Source organism: Drosophila novamexicana, unplaced genomic scaffold, assembly GCF_003285875.2.
Source record: "Drosophila novamexicana strain 15010-1031.04,08,12 unplaced genomic scaffold, DnovRS2.1 tig00000387-arrow-pilon, whole genome shotgun sequence".
NCBI classification, from domain to species: domain Eukaryota; kingdom Metazoa; phylum Arthropoda; class Insecta; order Diptera; family Drosophilidae; genus Drosophila; species Drosophila novamexicana.
Genome location: NW_020824800.1, coordinates 3,222,337 through 3,246,778, shown reverse-complemented (window position 1 = coordinate 3,246,778; position 24,442 = coordinate 3,222,337). Strand labels below are relative to the sequence as shown.

General features: G+C 41.4%; 1 protein-coding gene across 1 annotated transcript; it reads left to right on the top strand.

Annotated features, from left to right (window-relative positions):
- The first annotated feature begins 8,635 nt into the window (after positions 1–8,635).
- Positions 8,636–23,984, top strand: LOC115760153 (protein Wnt-10b). The gene is given in 8 exon segments (XM_030701364.1): positions 8,636–8,661; positions 8,663–8,706; positions 8,709–8,826; positions 14,226–14,373; positions 14,919–14,997; positions 20,563–20,945; positions 21,377–21,812; positions 23,699–23,984. Coding segments are annotated over 8 exon segments (1,422 nt in total). The 3' UTR covers positions 23,887–23,984.
- Positions 23,985–24,442: the final 458 nt, after the last annotated feature.

Genomic DNA, 24,442 nt, shown 5'->3' with positions numbered 1-24,442 from the left:
TATTTATATACATATTCTCAACCTATTATAAAGTTACGTTAAATTCTATTCATATTGAAGGCAATTGAACATACCTTCTGAGCTCCTCCTTTATGATCCAGTATTATTAGCTGAAATGCCTTTCAAATATGCCCGAACCCACGGCTTGCATACCGGCTGCTCATCTCTTGTCCAAAACTATCCAATACTTCCGCGCTTGCTCGCTGCCCACGTACCCAGAACGTTGCCATAATAAATTTCAACTTGTCTACACCTATTTTTACAAACATTTAAAAATTATTACACTGACTTTTTCATTATGCTGCGAAACAGACCAGGCCAGAGCAAAGCAGAGCAGGGCAGAGCTGATCGGGCCATTCCAGGCCAGACCGGAGACCCGTTGTCCAGACTCGGACCTCGTCCCGGCCATCCAAGCGGCCGGCCTGATGACCTTAAATTAAATGTGCAGCACATGAATTATGTAAGCTGTTTAATAAAGTGATTCCATTTGCATGCAAGAGCCCCGCACGCATGCGCAGCGGGCAGTCCCCCAGTGCCGATGGACCCGCCGTTGGACCCGAGCCCAACAACTTACTAACAGAACTGGGCCCCGAGGAGCGAAGGCAGGACGCAGCGCGCGCTGATTGTCGCTTAATAAAAATGGTTATTGTGTTTCTCTGGGCTTTGGCCAGAAGGAAGAGCAGAGGAGCACGTGGACGCGGATGGTCGGCAGTGAGCGGGGCCAGCTGTGCAGATTGGCTGTGCAGCGGCTATTTATGTGTGGCTTTTGTAAGAATTATTAATGTAAATCTTTCATAATTTTCTTAAGCTGTGCGCGTGCGCATCCCATGAGGGGTACGTTTGTGGCTGCGGGGTTGCGGGGAGAACGCACAGGGCCCGGGGAACTGGACGACGGCATTTACAATGATTTATGGCGCCATCTGGCATGACTGTGTGGCATCCTGTGCGCAAAGCTTTAAAGCTCTGGCGGCAACACGTGCACAGCTTTAAGCTTAAAGCTCACGCATGCTCTGTCTCTTTCGTACACGCGCGTTCATTCAACGTTTTTAGCTCCACCCACACAAAGCGCGTTCATTTTGTGTTTGCTGACGCATGCGCCGTGCCCAAAAGGGGGATGCGAACAAAATGAAGTTCCAAGGAAGCCAAACGCACACAAATGCGTGCGTGTAAGAGTGTGTGTGTGCGATTACAACAACAATTGCCGCAGGCCAAAACATACACACAACTGATTGCAGCTGACAGCAAATCAAAGCCACTGCCACGTTGCTGGGTCGCGAGGCGAGTTGATGTTGCTGCCACAACAACTGGGCGCCATATGGTGGGGCAGCCCAATTGCTCCAATGAGAACGGGCCAGAGGAGAGCTCCTTGTCGCCAGGGCAATGGCAATGGCCATGGCAATGGCATGCCAAAATGTGCACCAACTGTTGCCGCCAGCTGCAACTTGTTGGTGGCTTTCTGCCTGCTGCATTCGTCATCTGCAGCAGCGCCACATCAACGTCATAAACAACGAGCCACAGCAAACAGCAGCAGCAGCAACAACAACGGCAAAGCTACAACTCCATCTGCAGCTCCTGACTCCACTTCTTCTGGTTGGCTGGCAGCCACCAATAGCCCAAGATGGCCGCTTGAGCCAACGACTGCTGTGCAGTTGAACTTTCATTTTGACGATGATGTGCACCGCACACATAGGGTTGCAGGCTTAACTGTGATTTTTCACAGTACTGTGACTTTAGACAATACATTGGCAGGCTATATACGTATACGTATATTAAAGAATTTATTGCATTTAGGAAAATTTAATTTGCCTTGACCTTTCAGTTAAACTTTCATTTTGACGATGATGTGCACCTCACACATAGGGTTGCAGGCTTAACTGTGATTTTTCACAGTACTGTGACTTTAGACAATTGATAGACTGTATATGTGTACATATATAAATAGGAAAATGTAATTTGCCTTGACATTCTGAGAAAGAGAGTTGCAGCGGAAAATATTAGGAAAATAGTGAATCATGGTTAGATGTAGTAAAACTGTGAATGATGCAATCGTGTTGTCATAATGTGGATTCTCAGGAGCTTTCTGAGCTGTTATTATAATTATATGCTAAGTCAATCTAAGGTGCTTTTATTGTGCAGTCCACAGATTTTGCAAACTGCAAAATGGTATTCTCTTCTATTTGGATGATTCACCACGAAAGGTTTCGAAAACTTGTAATTGTGCTAACACACTTTTCCAGTAGCCCATCTGTTTTCAGTTAAACATTTCAAGCACCAGTATTATGATTCACTTTCACATATAGAAAAAACAAATAATAGTATGAAGAACGCATTTTGAAATACAGCTATGACACATTTTCATCAAATAATGAGATGATTCAAACAATTCAAAGCAAATCGTCGATTGTTCATCTTGTTCATCATGATGTCCCAACTAATCTCTCAGGAAATATAAAGCTGATATAAAAATAAAGGGGGAGAGCTTGTGTGTTAACATCACTTTTAATATCAAGCAATTTAACAATCCAAGTATTTGAGTATAAACTAAATTGATATTAGTATATTCATAATTTACTGTGAGATCTCAGGTATGAAGCTTTTCACAGATAAATATTACTGTGATGTTTCACAAATGTGCTCTGATAAGCCAGCTGAGCTCTTTTGATGCCTGTAAATTGGTGTATTATAAAAAAAAAATAGCAAAATGAATTAAATTCCGTGAAAAGTTCGTTCGTTTTGCCTATTACAAATTCACAGCTAGCAGTGCAGAAAATGTTTTGTCCAGCCCTCAAATGTTTTTGAGTTCTTTGCAGAATTTTGCGTTTGCGCTATGTGCGTGCTGTGGCTTGTAAACCACTTGAAACAATTTTTAATTGTAATTTGCGCAAAGCAACGCCCTAACCAGCACCCACCGCCGCCCCAAAACTTGCCAGAGATAGCCGAGTGAGCTGGGCTGGAGTGCTGCTTGCATAGTTTAGACCGGAGGCATTGCTGGGATGCCAGCCGCGGCTGCGACGTTGCCTGGAATTTTCATAGAATGGCGCGTCCGGCATGCAGACGCTTTGTGCCAACAGCTGGGCGAGATTTGTAGGTGGGCCAACGGCAAAACGGCGACGACTCAAGGCAGCAGCCGCAGCATCAGAAGCCTCTTTAATGCACAGGCGCAGACGCTTTAAATTTTGGCCAGCCAGTTAGCCAGTTAGCCAGCGAGGCTGTCCAGCCGTTCAAGCGACCTGGCCAAGTGCAATTAAAAATGAAAAATTTTCCCACACATTCGGTCAACTGTTGACTGGTCAGCGACGATAAGAGGACAGAGACAGTGAAAGAGACAGAGAGGCAGTGCGCCCTGCCCCAGCCCGATCCGAGCCCATGCCAAACAACCCATACTAACATATAGCATCACAGGGCAGTACGAACGCTGCACTGATTTCTTTTTCATGTCAGAGCAATGCAAACTGCGTGCACTGATTGGAGGCCAGCGGAATTTTTCCCATACACACACACAAGGCAGCGGAACGGGGCTCGAATCGGGCCTCGAATCGGGCCTCGAATCGGGCCTGGTAGCCCTTTAGCTTTAAGTTTGGCTTTAACTTTGGCCTTACCTTGTGCCACTTTGGCCAGTGGAATGCGTCGAGTTATGTTTGTTATGTCGTATGTCGGTTGTGCTGGGCTCGAGCGGGGGCAAGCGGGGAGGGGCCTCGCCTTGGAAATTACTTTGATTAATTTTCGCTTAATTTTTATTTTTATTTTTATTTCTTACTTGCGCAAAATATTTCAGCGCAAAATTTGCGTCATTTTGAAATGTTTGTCGGGATTTATGAACGTCGTCTCTGAGTTAATTAAATTCAACAGCAGCAACAACAAAAAACCGAAAATTAACTAAATTATGGGGTCTCTTTCTGTCTCTCTCTCTCTCTCTCTCGCTCCATATATATTGCTCTGTCTCACTCTGGCTGGCTTTCCTTTTCAATGTGTGTAACCCTGGGCAACGCCATTAAAATTTTGTTTTTTTCTTGAATTTTTCCTTTTAATGAGCACAAATTGTTTTGGACTCGAAGGCGCACCTGCAAATATCAGTGCAAGAGCTTTAAAAACTACGAAAATCAATGAAAATCTATGCAAAATTGTGGTAAAAATCATGTCTGTACGGGCGTGGGAATTGACATATAATGAAAATCATTAAGACAAATCTTTTGTAATATCTATCAACTAATGGGCACAACAAGGCCAGACAACCCTCAACCCCTGGCACTAATTGCGTGTACAATAAAAAATAAATGTCACGAAGTAGTCGATTGTACAAATACCCAAACCCAGGAGTAGAACTGACTGTCTGTATGAATGTGTTCAAAAATAATTTAGATAGAAGACATGGAACATCTCCCATTCAAAAAACGGTAAGCTTTTATTAAATTACAATCTTAAGATAATTACAAATTTTTCTTTTCAATTATGCGCCTATAGCTAATATACCCTTAAATACCCTTTTGGACGCGGGCATAAATACAGCTGAAACAAAAGCAACCCCCAATTGTTAGGGACTTAAACCAACTGAGATATCAACACTTGCCCTGCGCAAAAATATGTTAATATCTGTGAAATTGATCTGATTTTAATTTCAATGGCAGCCCCTACCCCTGGGCTTGCCGAGAGCTGGGAATCCCTTACAGTTCACTGAACATTTTTCATGCCCAGCAATAACAAGGGCAACCCCTTTGCGATTACAGTTCCAATGCCAGTTCCATTTTCAGCTGTCTGGGCTTGTTGTTGGTTAATCCTTTTGGTAATTTATGCGCACTCCTCTTGCTGCCACTTACCAAACTAATCATCATGCTGCTGTCTACTCCTCCCGCCATGTCACGTGGCCGTGTCCGTCCTTTCCATCCGCTATCATTATTCCTGTGGTTGTTGTTCCTCCTGCTGCTGCTGCTGCTGCCGCTGCTGCTTGTCGTGGTTGTATTGTTTATTGTGACAATTCTTGTCAACAGCGCAGCAAATGTCAACGGCACATTGATGGATGTGCCGCCAGCCAGAGCCATAGCCAGAGCCAGTAGAGAGCCTCAAGCTGAAGCCCCTGCCTCAGCCTCAGCCTCAGCCGCAGGCACAGCCACAGCCACAGCCAGGTGATGGTGATTCATGGCAATTGCATGCGGTAAAGAGATGCTCAAATTTGTTGTTGTTGCGGTTGCTGTTGTTGTGGTCAGCGCTCAGAGAGTGTGGGCCTCTGTCAGTGCCTGGGAAGAGATTCTGGTTTCATTCGTTAGCTGATGTGTTTAATGAGAGCTAACTGGCCAAAATATGATTTGAAGTCTATCATTTATTGCGAAAATCATGTTCTTCTACGAGCTGACAATCTGATTAATAATAATGCTGCTTAATTCATTGAATTACAATAACTTGGCAACATTATTTTATACCTTTCTGTTAAGTGTAACATAACAACCCTGTTAAAATATGAACAGAAAAGAACTTAGCATTCATATTTAATTTGCCTTGACACATCAAATAACAGCCTCGTAAAACCAAAAAATCTGTAAAGTCAATTTTAAAATGTTGATTAGAACAAATATTAATTACTACACAAAAGCTGTTTGAAAGATAGTTAAAGGTATTCTTAAAATAATATGACGTTCCTGCTAGAACAGGAAAATTCTTGTCTTGAAGCTCAATTTAATTTATAATTCAATTAATAATAATTAACTATAATGTTAATCAAGCTTCAAACGGAATATTAACAGGGTATGTTAAGTTTCATGTTAAGATATGTTAACTAAAAGCAATAATTTCCTTAAGTGTATGTAACAAAAAGTAGGTGCCATTTCCACTTAACGATAAGCAGCACATATGTTATGCTGCAGGAGATGTTGCATGGCTTGCTGCCACAATTTGTAGCCCAACCAGCTGGCAACAAGTGTTACTTGGCCGCAGTCGCATCCTTTGAAGTGTAACAAGTAGCAAGCGAAAAGTCAAAGAGGGTTAAGTTCACACACTCGCCGCCATGCCCACACACACACATGCACATACGGGCACACACAGGCGACCCACATTCGAGGTCCTTTCGCTACTTAGCTTTTGCTCTGAGAAACTAGGAAGTAGACGCGAATCAATTGCCTTATTCTCGGCACTTTGTCGTTGTAAGGTCAACCCTTTCTTCCAACCACCCGCGCCCCCTCCTCGACCCATTGTCAGCCACTCCCACACAAATTAGCATATTTCAAAGACAACAACAACAAAGGCAACGAATGCAATAATTGGAGTCCTTGAGCAGAATATGAAAGCGTCTGCTGCGCCAGTTTTCACTTTTGTTGTTGCAGTCGCTTTAATCCTTTGATGTTCAGCAGAAGTGGTACTCGGCCGTGTGTCCTTGTATCCTTGCCCCTGCAACAACAATGCCACTTAATCAGTTTTCCTTTTTTTTAAAGGCTCTTTAAGCTAGCGCCTTAAACAAACGAAATGGGGTTCAGCAGGTGTCAAGGGGGACGGGGTTGGGTGCGGCGACTAAGTCCTTAATCATCGGATTGCATTTTGGGTTAATTAGGCCGCAAGTGCAACAAAAACAGAAAAGTCAATGGAGCATTATCTGAACTGTTGTGGGTGGGGGCTCAATTGCGAATCGGTGAGTCTCGCATGCGATAAATTCACGAGGCGACTGGCAAAATCGCTTCGGCTGGCAGCCCTGCCTCAATGTGGCTGGCTGTGTGTGTCCTTTGATGTATTGTACTTTCGCCAGCCAGTCGCTGCGCAACCAGCAGGAGCACGACAGGAGCAGCCACCCCAAGGACGGGCGCACGTCAGTCAAGGCACGCGCATAACGGCAACATCTTCATCTCCATCATCAGCATCAGCATCATTATCATCAACATCAACTTCATTATCAAACTTTCCACACGACGCAGGCGATGTCGTTGCAAGGATAACAAGCAACACGCACACTGCGACGCACAGGACGAGGCAGGACGCTGCTTCAAGCGTTTCTGTTTCAATTTTTGATTTTAATTTGCATTTAGAGCCTGTCGCACTCGGCTCTCGTCTCATAGTCGTGCGGCGCGTTTCGGTGACAGGACGTCTTGTGTCCTGAGTCTTGTGCGTGGCATTCGTCAAATTAATGAACAAATATCATATTATGGTGCAATAAATAGAAAAATAAATTAAAAATAAATCAATCATAGAAATATATTATTGCAAAAAAGTTATTTCTTTTTAAATTCTGCTAAATTAAAGCATTGAGAAAAACATTAATACATTTTTACATTCAATAAAAAAAATTATCTCTAACTTAAATAAAGATAGAAGATAAATAAAAAAGAGAACAGAATAATTACTAGATGAATAATAAATAAAATGAGTAATAAAATTAAATAAAATTAAACAAGGATACATAAACCACATTTTAAATAATATTTTATTAAACAAAATTATATATGTTTGTTAAAAGTAAATACCTTCAATAAAAACTTAAAATTAATTTTAATGCAAATAAAAACAATACACTAATATTAAAATATTAGTAAAACTTAAATAATTAGAAACACAAATTGCGAACATGAATTTTCTATAGATATTCATCTGTTTACTGTCGAGTTCAGCTAGAAAAAATAAGTGAAACAGTTATCAAAATTAAATAAATGATTCGCTATCCGAAAAGGACTTTAAGGTAGTGAAATGGAATAAAATTAATTTGTGTAAAAAGTATTTCAAATGGCACAAAATTGTTTGATTTTTTTTGTATTATAAAATAATTGAACAAAAAAATAGTGAGCGTACAATTCCGTTTAAAAGAATGCCTACAATAAATAAATGTTCAAAATTCACACGCATTATTGAAGCATAAACAACAATTTAAATATCATAAAACCCACACAAATATTTACCAGCAAAACGAACAAAAAACCACAAGAGCCAACACAAAAAGTGCAGCGAATCAAACTCAATTCTCAGACCTAAGAAAGAAAAGCCACCCAGAAGCAAAGTTCGTGTAACATAAAAAAAAAAATATGAAAAGAATAAAAAAACTGCAAGGCGCAGTGCAGACCAATCAGACCAGCTCGAGCGGCAAGGCGCAGTGAATAAACATAAGAAAGAAAAATAAAATAAAATAAAATAAAAACAAAAAGAAGGTAACAAACAAATATTACAAGAAAAAAAGGTGTTCCAGCTAGCCAGTAGCCGGCGAGCTGAGCGCAGAGCCAAAGCCGAACGATCAATGTTTATTGGCGCTTTGGTCACGATCGGCGGTTCGGAATTCGAGCTGAAAATGTGGCTGTAAAAAATTGCAAGCAAAAATATTCAACGTGGTCCAAAATTGTGCACAATATGTGAAAAATTGAAAGCAAATAAAAAATTAATATAAAAAACAAAAAATATTTACATAATTTGAATAGTCAAAAATATTGTTTAAACTATGCAACGAATATGTAAAGTGGCAAGCAAGCCGAGCTGCAGTGTTGCTTCAATGTGTACTACAAAATGTTTGCTGTTGCATGGCTACGGCAAGCCAGCTCAACAACAACAACAACAACAACAGCAACAACTAAGCAACTAACTTGTGTGTCCAGCAACAACAAAAGCAACAAAAATGTGCTGCCACTAGAATTTTGGCTTCAATTGTATGAAAATTTATGCAAATCAAAGCCGAGCGATGACTGCGTGGCAAGCAACGACAACAACAACAGCAACAGCAAGAACAACAGCGACAGCGACAACAACAACAACGGCAACAACAACGTGCAACAACAACGGAGGAAACAACTTTGTTGCCGCACAGTCGCCGTCGCGTCATTGCCATTTGCATTTAATTGTTGTGATTATCTTGGCCTGCTGCACACGCTGGTAAGTGCGAGTATCTTGTAGATACATCCTCACTCCTCATACGTATCTATAGCTGTCCAGCGTATCCATCAACACCTTGGCGCGTATGTAAAGCAAAACTCAAATGTGTAAATGGGCTGTCAACAAATTAACCCAAGCATTACACAAGCGCGGCCTCTGGCTGTTGTTGTTGTTGCTGCTGTTGCTGCTGTTGCCGTTGTCGGTGGCAAGTTAATTAATTAAACGACAACCACAACAGCAACAACACAGCAGCAGCAGCACAGCCAACACCACTTTATGTTGCTGAGTCAACAGATTAATCAATGCGAGTCTTACACGTCTGTTGACCGCTCCGGAAAACTGTCAGCCAAAGGTGTTGGCATAATTAATATTGATCTAGCCATAAGACCAACCCGTCCAGCTACCTGCTTAATTACCAGCAGTTGTTGCTGTGCTCAGTTCAAAGTGAAACAATTATGCGAACTTTGTTAAGCTGCGCTTTAACTCTAAGCAGAACTCACGCAATAAAATCAACTAATTTTAAGTGTTTAAGAAATCGTTACATTAAAAAAGCGTACGGTTAAAATTTTTAGAGTATTTATTTAACTATGAGTGCATCTAGACCAGATTTCATGTATTTTGAATAAAACAATATTTTATTTTAAGTATTCGGAACTTCCCTAATTTATATGTCAGCCCTTTGCCGGACTTCAATTATTTTTAACCTTAACAGGGATTTTACCTATTCCCGGGTTTTGTTGTTTTTTTTTTTTTGTAATTAACATTGATGAATTTTGCAGTATGTTTACCTGTGGTAAAAAATTCTTAAGTAATACTAAAAACATTTCTTAAATAATTACAAAAATTATGAAAATATTCTTAGATAATAATGTCAATTATTATGTCTTAAATTCCTTAGCTCACATATCTACCTCGTTTAATCCCTTAACTGATTCTTGGCAGCACCATGCAGCCATTGCTATGCTCTGCTATTTTGCTTGACCAAACAACGAATACTTTGCCAAAGAGTCAACGCCATTTTGAATGGTTCATGGCCACTACTGAACGTGGTATCCACCCAGAGAACACAGCCAACTGGCAACTGGCGAATTCTCAGCTCCCAGCACCCAGCTCCCTTTTTGCTGCTGTGGCTGCTGTGCTCGTTGTCTTTGGTTCTCGTCCTCGCATCAACTGCGACCAGCCTACACACAATTGAGTTGATTTCAATTGCAGGGTGGTCCGTGGCACTCAGGCCTTATAATGCGCCAGGCGCTGTCAATCGGTCTCCGACTCTGGTGTGTGCTGTGCGCAATCAGGCGGACGAGAGGCAGTGTCTGTCCAGGTTCCAGGTGCGGCTGACTGGCTGGCTGGCTGACTGACTGGTTGCCTCGCCTAGTAGTTGCAGCTTGTTAATCTCGTTGCTGTTGTTGTTGTTGTTGTTGTTGTTGCATGGGGTTGTCAACATACTTTTTTGCTTGTTGACAACACAGCAACAACAACAACAACAACAGCAACAATAACAAGAACGAGCAGTTGCAGTCAACTCGAGACTGCAGCAATGCAGGCTGAAGAGCAGCTTGCAATTCGTTGTCTTCCTCGTAGTTGCAACGTCATAATTGCAGCGCATAATGAGGCACACACACACACACACACACACACGCTCGCACAGCTGCAAGTGCAACTGCATCTGCTGCCACAATTGCCACAATTTTCGTTTGAAATGCAAATGAAGCACACACGGCCACGCCTCCCAATGATGACAGTGCAAGTGCAATGCATAATGTGCAGCAACCCAATCCTAATTGGGTGCACCACACACTCACACACACACAGATACACAACCTCAAGTGTTCTCGCCTGCACCACATGGCGTATGCGCAACGCAGCGACTTGAGTTTGGGTTATTTATGAGCCGCTGCTACTTTGGCAGCCTCAGGTCTTGAGCCTTATATGCGCGCCTGGCACCACATTTAATTGCTTGTTAAATTTGTTGCATTTTCTTATCGCTCGTCAGCGCGATAAACTCGCCTCAATTGGTAGCCAACTGCTCCTCGGTTCGGCAGTTGCCGATCTGCGAGAAAGTTGCCCCCAGCAAACATTTCGATTCTTTGCTAAATTTACAGCCCATTTTCAGCTGCGATATGTTAGATAAAACTTGATAAAAGGCGTTGATAAATGTTTACCATTATCTAAGCTGAAAGGTTGGTAAAAATTAAACTAAAGATTGTTAATATCAAATAAGATTCACTTTAAATGTGATTCACTTAAAAAAGGTCGAAAAGCGAAGAAATCTATAAGCTTTAACATTTAGATAATAGCTGAATAATCTAACCCCAACGTTTTGATAAGTCAGCAAGTGTGATAAAATTGTGGATCGGACACGAAATAAACCTTTAATAAGGAATAAATATTCTAATAACCTTAGGCAGACTTAATTCCTGCAATCTTACTGGATAATCATCCTACCTTTAAAAGACTTCAGTCCTCTCACTACCCATCGAATGGAAGACGTTGAAGCTGCTCTATCACCAACGGCAAATCAAGCAAACAAAACTGCAATTTAAAGAGAGAGAAAACTAAAAAAAATAAAATTAAATAAAAGATTCTTGGCAAAATGCAATTTAATTGGTTGCCAGATATGCAATGCAGAGCATCTTACAGAGCCATCTGCCAGACGTCTCCCAGATAAAGAATTTAAACTGATGCACATTTTGTTAACAGCTTTATAAAGCGTATGGCTTTTAGTCGCCGTCAACGTTGCTGTTGTTGTTGGGTTTGGCCATTGCTGACTTTGCCAGTGAATTCAATAAAACTGATAAGGCAACAAAGTCAAGGAACCGACGCTGACTCATGCCGCATCCAGCGCTCGCAGATCTGCGGCAATCCGATCCGATGTCGATCCGATGTGGATGTGGATGTGGATGTCGACGCGTATTTCACGCGATGCGATAGCAGCGCAATTGATTCGCTTATAAAATTTATCGATCTGTTAGCCGTGGCCTGAAATTGTTGCCAAGTCGCTTAATTTGAGTTTAAGGACGAGTATGTTGCTTATCAGCCGTGTAAAGTGTTGCCACGATAACAAAAAAAAAAAGAAGAAAGGAACCAAACTAAAATTCAGCCAATATAAAATATATAAACATAGGTATATACTTAAGACTGACGGCAGCAAAAAAATCATTTTCATAATTTCAGTTTCTCACGCTCTCCAGCCAAGAGAAGGAGTCCCAGCTTCAGAGTTCTATTGAAATGCCATAAAAAGATTGAAATGTGTGGCAAGGCTTTAATAGGCGCCGCCAAAAGTCTTTAGTTAAATTGCGTTTTGGCCGTTTCGTCTGTCAAACGGTAGCCCGTTGCATAAATCAAGGATTTTTCGTCGCTTTATGCCCCTCCACAAACTATATCAAATCAGCTAGCTATCTAAGCCAGTTAGGCATAAACATTGTTTCCCACACACACGCACACACACATACACACACCAACACCCAGGCAGACTCAAGTCAAGGCAGACTCAGGCGGGCAGATAACTTTGCCCCGGTCGAGACGAGACATTCCAGGCAGCCTGGCTGCCGGATCCACGGCAACAGCTAGGAATGCTTTTGATCTCGGGCGACTATTCAAATACAGGGTGCCCCACTGTCAGTCAGTCGAAGCATTTCATTTCCATAGCTATACGCTAGCTGCCACTGTAATTAAACGAATTTATCACATTTTTTTACGTTTAACTCATGAAATGTGCAAAAGTTTTTTCGACTGAGCCAAAAGCGAAAGCTTTAACAATTGATTTGCAGCTGGCTCGAAAGGAAATGCCTCGAAATTAATTGAATATTGCGCTTTAAAATAATTGTTTAAAACGTCTACCAAATTAGATTTGATAATTACATCAAGCACAACATTTATTTGCTTCAGTGCCCCAATGTTTCATTGGAATTTTCTTTACTAGTCAAAGCTTTGAGGTCTATTTGATATTAATTATTTTTAACTTATAGATTATAATTTATCTAATTTACTGTCTTGTGCATTTCGGATTAATTTCAATTTCTGCCTTAACAGCTGACTTTCATTTGCATAATGCCAAGAAACTGCTTTTAAGATAAATAGTTCTTTATTCAGCACCAGAACTGTTAACATTTTGGGAGTCTCTGGTGGTTTATCTAACCTGCCGTCTGAACTTAAATTTCTTAATCATATGTCTACATTTATGTATCAACACAAAGTAAGCCCACGCAAAACTTGCACCTAATTAACATGGTTAAACTGTGTCGCAACGTCGCGTACTCCATCTGCATCCGCACAGATTGGGGCCTTCCTGGGTCGAGACAATGGCAACTGCTAAACGGCATGCAGCTAAGTAGTTGGAGCAAGTGAGGCGCAGGCTTTGCTCTGCGGAGAGCATCGTGAATGGCATACCAAATGATGGTAGATCCTCAGATCGGTTGCAGTTGGGTACGTGTGTGAAAATGGCACGTTTCAACATTTGAGTATTTTTTACATGCGCTACGTGCTACAATTAATCCAACCCTCCCTCGCCCCTCCCCAGCCGAGTGACGGGCGTGCGCAAGAAACTACATTGAAGACGCCATCGTCGAGCGCATCACGTATACGCCTGGTATGCCAGCCTGTAGCAACTGCGACTGCGCTCTGCGTGTCGTAGATCAACGCGATGCGATGCCGATGACGATGGCGTTGTGTGGATCTGGCAGTGTTTGTGGTTATGCCAATGGCCCGATGAAGTTGTTCAACGTCAACTGGCACTCGCATTCTGTGTATCTGTGTCTGTATCTGTATCTGTATCTGTGGCGCAAGATCAGAACACCTCTCCGCTGACCTTGAATGCCATCGCGCGCTTTAAATGAGTTCAATGAGAGCCACGGCTTGGAGCTCTTGGACAGCCCCTCAGCTTGTCCCGCGCCAAGCCAAGCTTCTGTTCTGTGTGAGTCATAGACCAAAGATTTGGCTGGAGATTTATGACATCGCTGGAATTTAATTTAGCTACTGTCCGTCTGTCTATTTGTTTTTTTTTTTTTAACTTTGTCTCTGCGCGTTTGCTGATTAAATCTGCTACAAAGCTAAATTAAATTTCATATAAACAAATAAAATGAAATTAAATTAAATTTGCTGGCCAGCAAATTTATACATTTTATTTGGGACGTTTGCGGTTTCTGGCGCTCAAGGTTAATGGTGAATTTCAGCTGCGGTCTGTGTGGGCTTGGGCTGTGATTTGTGTTGGCTCTGAAGCTGGGCTTGGGTTGGGGATTGCTCGTTAATTGCCAGCTGCGGTTGTTGTAATCCAATTTCCACTCAAGCAGAAACACAAACACAAATCAAAACTGGTACGAAAATATTTAACGCTTACATACAATCGATGTATTTTAGGAAATCTGACATTTCTTTCTGTTTCCTTTTTTTACATATTCTAGGTTGTATGGCTTGCCGGACGGACGTGCCACGTGCCGCTCGGTTCCAGGTCTGACCAAGGATCAGCTGGAGCTATGCTACAAGGCAAGTGATGTAACAGCTGCTGCTCTGGAGGGCCTGGATATGGCTATACGGGAATGCCAAATACAGGTATTTCCTTACATATATTATATATTCATATTATATATTTGATTTAATTAATAAATCCAGATAAAGTGCTTGTTTTAATATTTGTATTGTTCAGTATTTTCTAAATCATTTTGAAAATTTGGAAAAACACATTCAACAATAATAATACAAAATAATACATTCACAAATTAGTTATAGGACTTTGAGAAAAAGTTATCAATTAATATTTTTTGCTTAACTTTCATATCTTTCATATTTTAAAATATAATTTTATAAAAAACATGGAAGCTTTGCAACCCTGTTTTAACTGTCATCAGCGAAGAATTTTTCAAATACTTGGTTTTTATTTCTGACATAAAAGGTTAACCTAAATTACTTGATGGATATGACTTCTAAATATAGAAGAGATTTGATATGTTGATTCAAACAAAAGATTATCCGACACACACAAATTGTCATAAACTTTATTAGCTTAGCAGAATTTTGCAGATTTTTGTGTTTTTGATATTTTTATTTATTTTGGTATCTGGGCTGCATCATTAGCTAATCATTTAATGTGAATGTAGTTTCAGTGGCATCGCTGGAACTGCTCGTCTCTGAGCACGAAGAGCCGCAATCCGCATGCCTCCAATCTGCTCAAGAAAGGTGAGTGTTGAGTTGGCTGGGGCTCCCAAGTAGCCTGGCCGGCCAAAAAGCCATTAAGCTGACACTAAAATGCGCCGTAAGTGTGGCTCAGCTTTCACGCAAACAAAATCGCTTTATGACCGGCAAACGACAACAACGGCAACGACAAACTGTCAACGGGTTTGCGGTTATGCATAGAGCAACGGCCCACACGCAAGCCGCTAGGCAAAAAAAAAACACATGGCCAGTCGGGAGTGCTCGACTGGTAGATACCGCGTAACCAGCACCGAGAACCTATAGCAAACATGCGAACATTCTTCCATGGGAAAGGGGCTCTTCAATTACTAACGTGTTTATCTTATGGAATTTAGATCCCATTATTTTCGGGTTATGCTTTAAAAACTAGATCTCAAATCGATGGAAATGGGAAGAGGTATCGAAAAAACAATGATATCCCTTCTGTCGGGCAGTCGTAGCCAGATCCGATCAGCTCGTCGTTCTGATCAAGAGAGTATATATGGGGGAAGGATTCCTTCTGCATGTTAGATACATTTGCACAAAACAATCACGCCCTTTTCTATGGATCTAGGGTATAAAGAGAGTCTAATTAAAAGTGCCCAGCAGTGGTCTCTGGTCCACTGTCCGATGCTATTAGCCGTCGCATTATTAGACATGCCATGGCATAAAACCACAGCAGTCGGAGCTGGCGCTGCAGCTGGAGTTGGCTCTCTAATGCCCCGGCGCAGTTGGTCAGCGAATAGCTAGATCATATTTCTAAGTTTTCCAGCTAGTAAGAGTGTCGCTTGGGGCTTGTGCTGGGCGCACCTTTTGTCGCGGCCTAGTGCATCCCGGCAGCGGCAGTGCGAACTTTGACTTTGATATCTTAATCTGTCGGCCAGGCATTATATTACACACACAAGATCCCCGACTAAGGCGTGTGCCTTATGATCATCTTGATCATGATGACGTTTAACTGACCATCTACAAAGTGTCGCCGCTTTCTTAGACGCTTTTGTTAGCCAAGTAGCAAATAGAGTTAAGTTTATGATCACAAGCGCCGATCGCAAGGCACCTACTGTATCAACTAACTACTGTTATGACTCACATGGATAGCGTCTCAGGTTCTGTATAAAGCGGGCACCACCCAAAAGCTCTAAAAAGCTATTGGTTTTAGTAGTAATGAGTTCCATGAAAATTTCTAGCACATTTTATGCATGGTGTAAATGGCAAAACTATCTATTTGTTTACCAACACTAAGCCTTAAATTATGGTGAAGTCATTTAATAAATTATTTCAATCTATGGTTATCATGCTAAATGGTAACTGGATATCAGTTTATTAAGACTAACGCCAGTTTTCTAAAGGTTTGCTTAACTTATCCACACTTCAGTTTCTTGCCGAAAGTCAGCCAAAAGTTTTGCAGTGAAAGAGATTTATTTCATAGAATATGTCTTGTACATCAAAATGAATAAGATTTGTTTGTTGCTCTGTTAAGCTTTAAGATAAAAATATCCTTAAGGATAACGAGAAATTGTAAGCAAAAAGAATACCAAGCCCGCAATTAGGACTGAAGAAGAAAAATATATGTATAATAAGAATCAGCTCCCTTCCTTTTGGTTCGTTTCCTAAACATGAACCCAGGTTTTTGTCCAATCGGTAGTTTATCATATATTCTATTCCATTTTTTGTTTTTTATTGCGCGTTGTTCTGAAAATATTGCAAACCGTAAATATTTTCATACACAAGTTGCGCGCTAGATTTGATTTCTACCCAAAATTTAAACCTAGCAAATATGGTGAGATAAATTCAATGATTGAGGCTAAAGTTTTTCATTATTCTACATCAAAAGTATTATTATTTTAAACCGAAACGTATAGTTTCTGGTGTCGTATTGGGTGTTCTTTGGGCAATTAGTGTGGGTTAAGGTTCAGTTCAATTTCCACAATTCCACAATTAATTCTAATCCCATGACTTCGAAGATAACATATAAAGTATACATCTTCGCAACACAATGCCAGATATAAAGGAAAGGAATTATCTTTAATAAATGACAATTGCCCAGGTGACAATCAGGCTAGTTAGTTGAAAAATCTTTTGGCAGCCCTTAAGGAATGTTTCAAGTGCGTTCCCAAGTGCTTCATTAGTTAAATTATGCGTCATACGATTGCTGTAAAAATGCCAAAACAATGGGGCGAATGGTCAATGATCAAAATGGCGGCATGCAATGCAGATGCAAACGATATACTCGCAGTAGCAAGGCTGAAAAGATTTCTCACAAATTTCAATGCAGCTTAAAAGACAAAAAAAAAAAAAAAAAGGAGAAATAAACAAAAAATAAGAAACAAGCAGCAAGAAGAGTGGCCTGGGAGACCGACGAGTAAAAGGGAAAGGCCCACAGCCAAGTCGAGTGGAGACGACTCTGACTTGACTCCGAGTCCGGCGTAATTTATTTGCATTCATCGTATAAATTATATTGTAAGCAAACCACTTCATTCAATTTCAATTTAAAAAATTGTTATCTCTGTTGACGGATGCTGCCGCGGCCACTGACAACGTACAGCAAAACGACAGCCAGACATTTCAAGAGACAAACGAACCAGCAAACGAATGAACGGCATGGGAGCGGACATGGACTTGGACATGGATCTGGTTGTGCCACTGGATCTGGATGTGAATTTGGTAATGGACATGGTCGAGCTGAGCAGTTGCCAATTGTTGTGATCAAGAGCATAAACGATTCGGTGTAGTTCGCATATTTTCGAGCAAACTCCGATTTTTAATCAGCTTCATAGACCATAAGATATAAGGCAACCTTGCAATGATTTTTTGTGTACAATGATTTAATAGTTCATAAAGAACATATCGGAGCATTATAATTGTCTGCTTCCGATTGTAAAATACTCTATTCAAACGAGCATTAATAGCAAGAGATTCAGTGGAAGATCATGAAATTAAATGCACTTGACCTATGCATATAGAAAGGTAGAGTGGGAGATGAGCTAGGTTTCTAACTAATGATATGTAAATGTGCTATGCCATAAATATAAAAGTAAGTTTGCAGAAAAACTATACGAAAATATACAAAAATGCACATATGGAACTTAACATGAATAATCTTGTGCTGTGGAGTTTCATATCAATAATAGAGAACTTATATCTGAACACTTTTGGGAGATCAGATATAGTTTTTAATAATAAATAATATCAAAAAATAGAATTTCTTTAAAATGCAACAACACAGTAGATATATATTACTCCAGATATTTAAATTTGCCGAATAATCCGTTTGGCTTAGGGGTAAGCTACTTAGTAGTTCTCAACGCCGTATCAAAGTATATGGTTGTATAGTAATTCCGACAAAGCGCAAAACAATGTCATTACAGCATATCTACATATAATTTGCATTAAGCCATAATCTTGGGACTGGCATCAAGTGCACAAAACTTGATCGGGCCAAATACCAAAATGAGCCGGGTTAAAGTTAACAACACTGCCCAATATAACAATGCCGAACCATAAATCTCCAAATGCATGCCACACCAGCCGCAGCAGCAGCAGCAGCAGCAGCTGGAGCAGCCGGAGCAGGCGGAGCAGCACTTCCAAGTAACTCTCGACTAGCCTTCAACGGGGCGCGCAGCGTACGAATATGGTAAACCCAAGCTTATGTCAGTGACATGTCTGCCGATCTGGCCGGCCGGCTGTCTGTCTGGCTGTCTGGCTGTCCGATTGTCTGTTTGTCAAGCGGCCCGTTCGTGTGTCCATTAAATAAGGAAGGAAACACCGAACTGAACTGCACATAACGAGAGTCAATATTGACAGGCAACAGCAACGCGTGCAACGATTGCGACGGGGAGACTTATAAGGGCAGAGGCATAGCCCAGGCCAGGCAACCAGGCAACCGAGCAACCTGAGCAGCCCCAAGCAGCGAGGGATCGACGACGACGACGACGATCGGCCAAGTGAAACGAAACAAATCAAGTCGGAGAGGCACAATGACTGACAATCGAACGGCGCACGGACAGGTCAACTATTTTGCATACATCTACTATAACTTATGGAACTGGCCGATCGTTGATCGTCGTCGTCGCAGTTTGCAGCGGCTGCTGCTGCTGCTGTTGCTGCTGCTGCTGCTGCTGCTGCTACTTCGCCATGCATTATTGTCAATCAAGTGAGGCTGGAACTGGGGACTGGGGAGTGGGGACTGAGAAGTGGGGCTGCGACTGTTGCGGCAGCAGGCATGTACAAAAGTAGTAAAAGGATTACGTACGATCGTCGACGACGATCGACCTTTATCTTGGTCTCGGTTCAGCCAAATGCATGTGACAACAAGCGAGCGACGTATGTCGCAAACAATTACTTGGGATTGCAACATAAGAGACAGAGACAGAGACAGGGACAGGGACAGGGACAGGTCGTTGTTTGGGGCCAGTGCAGCTCGCCTGGCTCGATCGCTGCTTGCCAATTTATGCGCGGTAAGAAGCACGTCAGCGGCCCCAAGGCATTGTCAAATGTAACTCGCTGGCAATGATGTGATTTGGATTTGCAAATGGCCTAAGAGGGGGAACAAAGCGTGCATAAATCAAGACCCAATCGACCGATCAGCGATCAGCGATCAACGATCACACAGATCACCTGAGTGAGAGAGTGAGAGACGGAGAGAAGGGGCGGTAGATGGATCTGCTAGGCTGCGGCTACTGTGCGCATTGATGCATTGATTGATGGCGTCTTAATCGTCAATCAAATGCGCGCTACACTTTTGCATTACACCATTGACATTGGATCGAATCGAGCGCTCGATCGCCGAATCGCTGGATCACTCGTTCGCTGTGGCTGTACGACAACGACAACTTGTCACAACATTGACATTTGCATTCGTGCGCATCCTGAGTGACAGACGGACTCTGAATCTCTTGCCAGCGAACGGCTTGACCATCTGACTGATTGTTTGACAGCTGTGTCCCCCCTCACCAGTTACCTGTTAGCAGGTACCATCTTCTGCTTGATGCACGCCTGTCACATTGACATATGTACTGTCGCCGGCGCATTGAATTTGGCTTTTGGTTTGTCTTATGCAAAGTGGCGCTGACAATTTGCATGTCAATCGATTGACAAATGTTGCCAACTTTGGCCCGCTCAATGACGTTACATGTCGGTCATGATTAACGTCAATTTTGACAGCCGTTTGACAGCTGTTGCATAAGCCGTCAACTAACTGCCTGGGTGGGTGTGCTCTGACTATGGCTGTGGCCGGGGCTGTGGCTGTGACTGTGCCCACAATTTTGCATCATTAAAACTTGTCTGATCGATCGCTGGAATCAATTGAATTGGCCAGGCTCTGGCTGGCGGCATTTGGGGCTTGGCGGCAAAATTGAACGCTTGTCCGGCTCATGTCAAAGCCAAATGCCGCACAATTCCCTGGACGATCGCAAAGACAGCGACAACAACTGCTTGGGCATTCAGTGTTAAAAATAACGCCGCATATTTTGCGATAGTGTGCAATGAATCCCAGGTGACACACTCCGACTCCGACTCCGACTCCAACTGCAGCTCCAATTCCAAATTCAATCTCAACAATCTTCTCAACAGGCTATCGGGAGAGCGCATTTGCCTTTGCCATTTCAGCGGCCGGGGTGGCCCACAGTGTGGCTCGCGCCTGCAGCCAAGGCCGTTTGATGTCCTGCGGCTGTGATCCGACCATAAATCGGAAGACACTCAACAAGAATCTGCGCCAGTCGCTCGACAAGGAGAAGAAACAATTTCTCCAATATCTGGAGACGAATCAAATCCTAACACCCGAGGAAGAGAAGAAATACGAACGCTCCAAAATCGCCAGTCGCTGGAAATGGGGCGGCTGCTCTCACAACATGGACTTTGGTGTGGAATATTCCAAGCTATTTCTAGATTGTCGCGAAAAGGCCGGCGATATACAATCCAAAATTAATCTGCACAACAATAATGCGGGCCGCATGGTAAGTAAAACATTTATTTATTTTCTTTTATTTTTCATTTATTTATTTATTTACAAAAACAAGTGTCTTCCAAATTATTCGATATATCTTATTATAAAATTTTAGTGCTAGATGTAGTTTCTGGACCTTTAAGAAAAACTTATTGAAGATAGGTGATATTAACTAACTAATAGAACTGACTAAACAATTAAATATTTACCTTTAACATGAATAAATTCTAATATTTAAGTTTTAAAATCCAGATACAAATTTGCTTTGAATAATAAGTATTATTATAAGTATACGCGCTCAGCTTATATGTCCTCATCTGTAGATAAGAAAAATATCAGCACATTTACATTTCAAACACAATTTTTGAATGTTGAATGTTTAATTCAATTATATATATACCCTATGAATCGATATGCCCAATATACCCTTCTAATTTGTAGGCCGTATCAAACAATATGGAGTTCCGTTGTAAATGTCACGGCATGTCGGGTAGCTGCCAGCTAAAGACTTGCTGGAAATCGGCACCCGATTTCCATATCGTGGGCAAAGTGCTGAAGCATCAGTTTCGCAAGGCCATTCTGGTGGATCAATCGAATCTTGGCAACGGTGAGCCGGTTGTGGTGCTCAAGCGAGCACGCAATAAGAAATCAAACGGAGGCAACGGCGCCGGTGGCTCCTCGGATATGGCTGGCGCCGATGCGTCTGGCACACTGGCGGGTCACGGGACCCAGCGCGACTTGGACGCCGAACAAGGCACACGCCAGCCCAAAGGTGATAAGAACGCGGCCCGCATGGCACGCAAGCTGGAGACGTCGCTCTTCTATTATCAGCGCTCGCCCAACTTTTGTGAGCGCGACCTGGGCGCAGATATTCAGGGTAAGTGATAGATACATATATTGGAGTAGTATCCCTGAGAATAAGTTATAATCAATAAACGATTTTCTAAGCAATCGTACAGCCAGCGTAATATTACAAAAGTATTTTTGACAAATCCTGCTAGAACACAACCATTTATTTATGGCTAAGGTCTTTACTATCCTTAATTGAAGCAGGAAGTGCAACCACGAACCAAATATTGACTTATGCACAACTTTGTTGATAAGTATTGTTTATTATCAAAATTTGAGTGTGTTCGTTTTTAATTTAGCGCTCAAGTGAAAAGTTGTTGAGCTATTCTCAATCCAAAAAAACACTCAGAACACATAAATAATATTGTACAAGCCGTCTTTGCTCTACTTGTAACGCTTCGAATCGATATTCAAAAAAATGATAAGAGTAAATACCATTAAAATTTGCAGATTGTCTCCAAAAAAAAAAAAAGGAAATGTCAAAAATTCGGTCGCACTCAGGCAACGGGCAACTAATTAAAAATGATTTATTAGCATTTGCTTAAGCGATAAATTTGATTTGCCTCTTAATAAATAAATCACAAATGCAAATTAACAACAGCCGCGTAACAGAAACAACAACAGCAGTAACAACAACAACAACAACAACAACAACAACAAATGCAAAAAAAAATAACCATTTATTAACGGAGCCACATAACTCAAAATGCGCCACGACAAAGTCGAGAGCTGCGCATGCGCACGGCACGTACTCAGCCAACAACCGGCAACAACAACAACTGAGCAACAACAACAACAACAACTAACTGCCACTTGCAATTTTTGTTAGCCATTTTGTAGCTGTTGTTGTTGTTGTTGTTGCTGCTGTTGACACATTTGCAAATTATCAAAAGCGACTGCGACTGCGGGCCAGTTTAAAGTGTTAATTACGACGCAAATTTATAATTAATCGTTGACTACCACTGGCTGAGGGGGGGGCTGGGGGTTGCCCGGGGTCTAACGGGGTTGGTTTTGCATCTGTTCAACCCGAAGCCCGCCAAAGCCCAAACTCGTCGCCCCATTGAACAGGCGCTTGATTCATGTGCCGTGTCTAGCCAAATGATGGCAATTAACGTTGGCAATTAACATCTAACAATTATGATACTTTGCTTAGCGTTGCACTTAATTGTTTATTTATCGCTTTTTAATGGCTCCGATGTGAACTGTACAGCTGGAGACCACTACAGAAAATGTCGCCATTCAAAGCAATTTATCGTTAAAGCAAGCCATTGATTAATCTATATTTTAATTCGATTGCAATTAACTTGCAATTGTAGACTGGTTAAATGCTTTTGGCTTATCCAAAAAATAAATATATTAAATGTCAGAAATATTTACACAAAAAGTTTAGGGTTTTGCCCAAAAAGTGGATTTAAATTTCCCTAAATTCGAAACATAAAGCTGATTGACTGTCAAGGTTATATTCTAAGCGATCGATAGAGCATATAATTATTATATTTGTTTAGTATATTGTAAGAATTATGGATAACACTTCTAAATGAATCGAATTAGATAAATATTATTATTACGGCATCGATCAATTTAAAATTATATCGATCATATGAATTACAACTATCGATATATGCAACGACCTATCGATTGTATTAGTATGTTTTTTCGATACCTTTCGTAATCTGATCGATCACTAGAATTGCAACTAACAGCAATTTTGCAGAGTTATCGACTATATAGATTTTTCTATTCCGTCGATTACTTGAGAGCTTATCAATAGCTTTAATAATTCTAATATATTGTTTTTTTAGTTAATCTTATTAATCTTCTTAAATTTTTAACCTACTATATATAAATGCAAAAAATATTTATCGACTTTCTGAAACTTGAATTCATTAACTTATTTCCTTGCTTACATTTTAGGCACAGCTGGTCGAAAATGTAATCGCAATTCCACGACCAGCGACGGCTGCGCCTCCCTCTGCTGTGGGCGTGGTCACAGCCAAGTTAAGGAACGACGCGCCGAACGCTGTCGGTGTAAATTTCAATGGTGCTGTAGCGTCGAGTGCGATGAGTGTCATGTGGAGGAGTGGATAAGTGTGTGCAATTGAGAAACGGAGGCAATGAGAACTGATAAAAGACTTCTCTTCAATTAGCGGCAGCAACTAAAATAACAACAATATCGAAATACACTTAATTTATGCAAACAGAAAAACAAAAAAAAACATCAACATATTTCTAGATTAAAACACTTAATATTGGACAACTATAGGAGTACCATCGATGGATCCATTATGTGAATGTGTATATTTAATATTTAGTTTAGCGGTCGATCCCATTTACGAATACTTGTAAATACGAATAATAAGATGCACGATTAGAGTCTGTCAATCAGCTGACTTCTATTCAATTCTATCTCTCTGTCTCTTAATCCCCCAGTTTTCCGCGTTTCTTTTGTTGCACGTGAATGTCGCGCTGCCTGCGACTGGGCTTCTAATTCAATTAGTTGGCTAAATAGTTGCCCAAGGTACAGGGATGGGTAGTCTTACCAATTCAGCGTGAATGGGAATAAGCAATTGGCCAACATGCCATGACGCTGTTGCGGGGCTTCTTGGGCTCAGTAAAAAGCCGAGGAATCCGTTTGCACAACTTTCAGTTGGCTTTTTG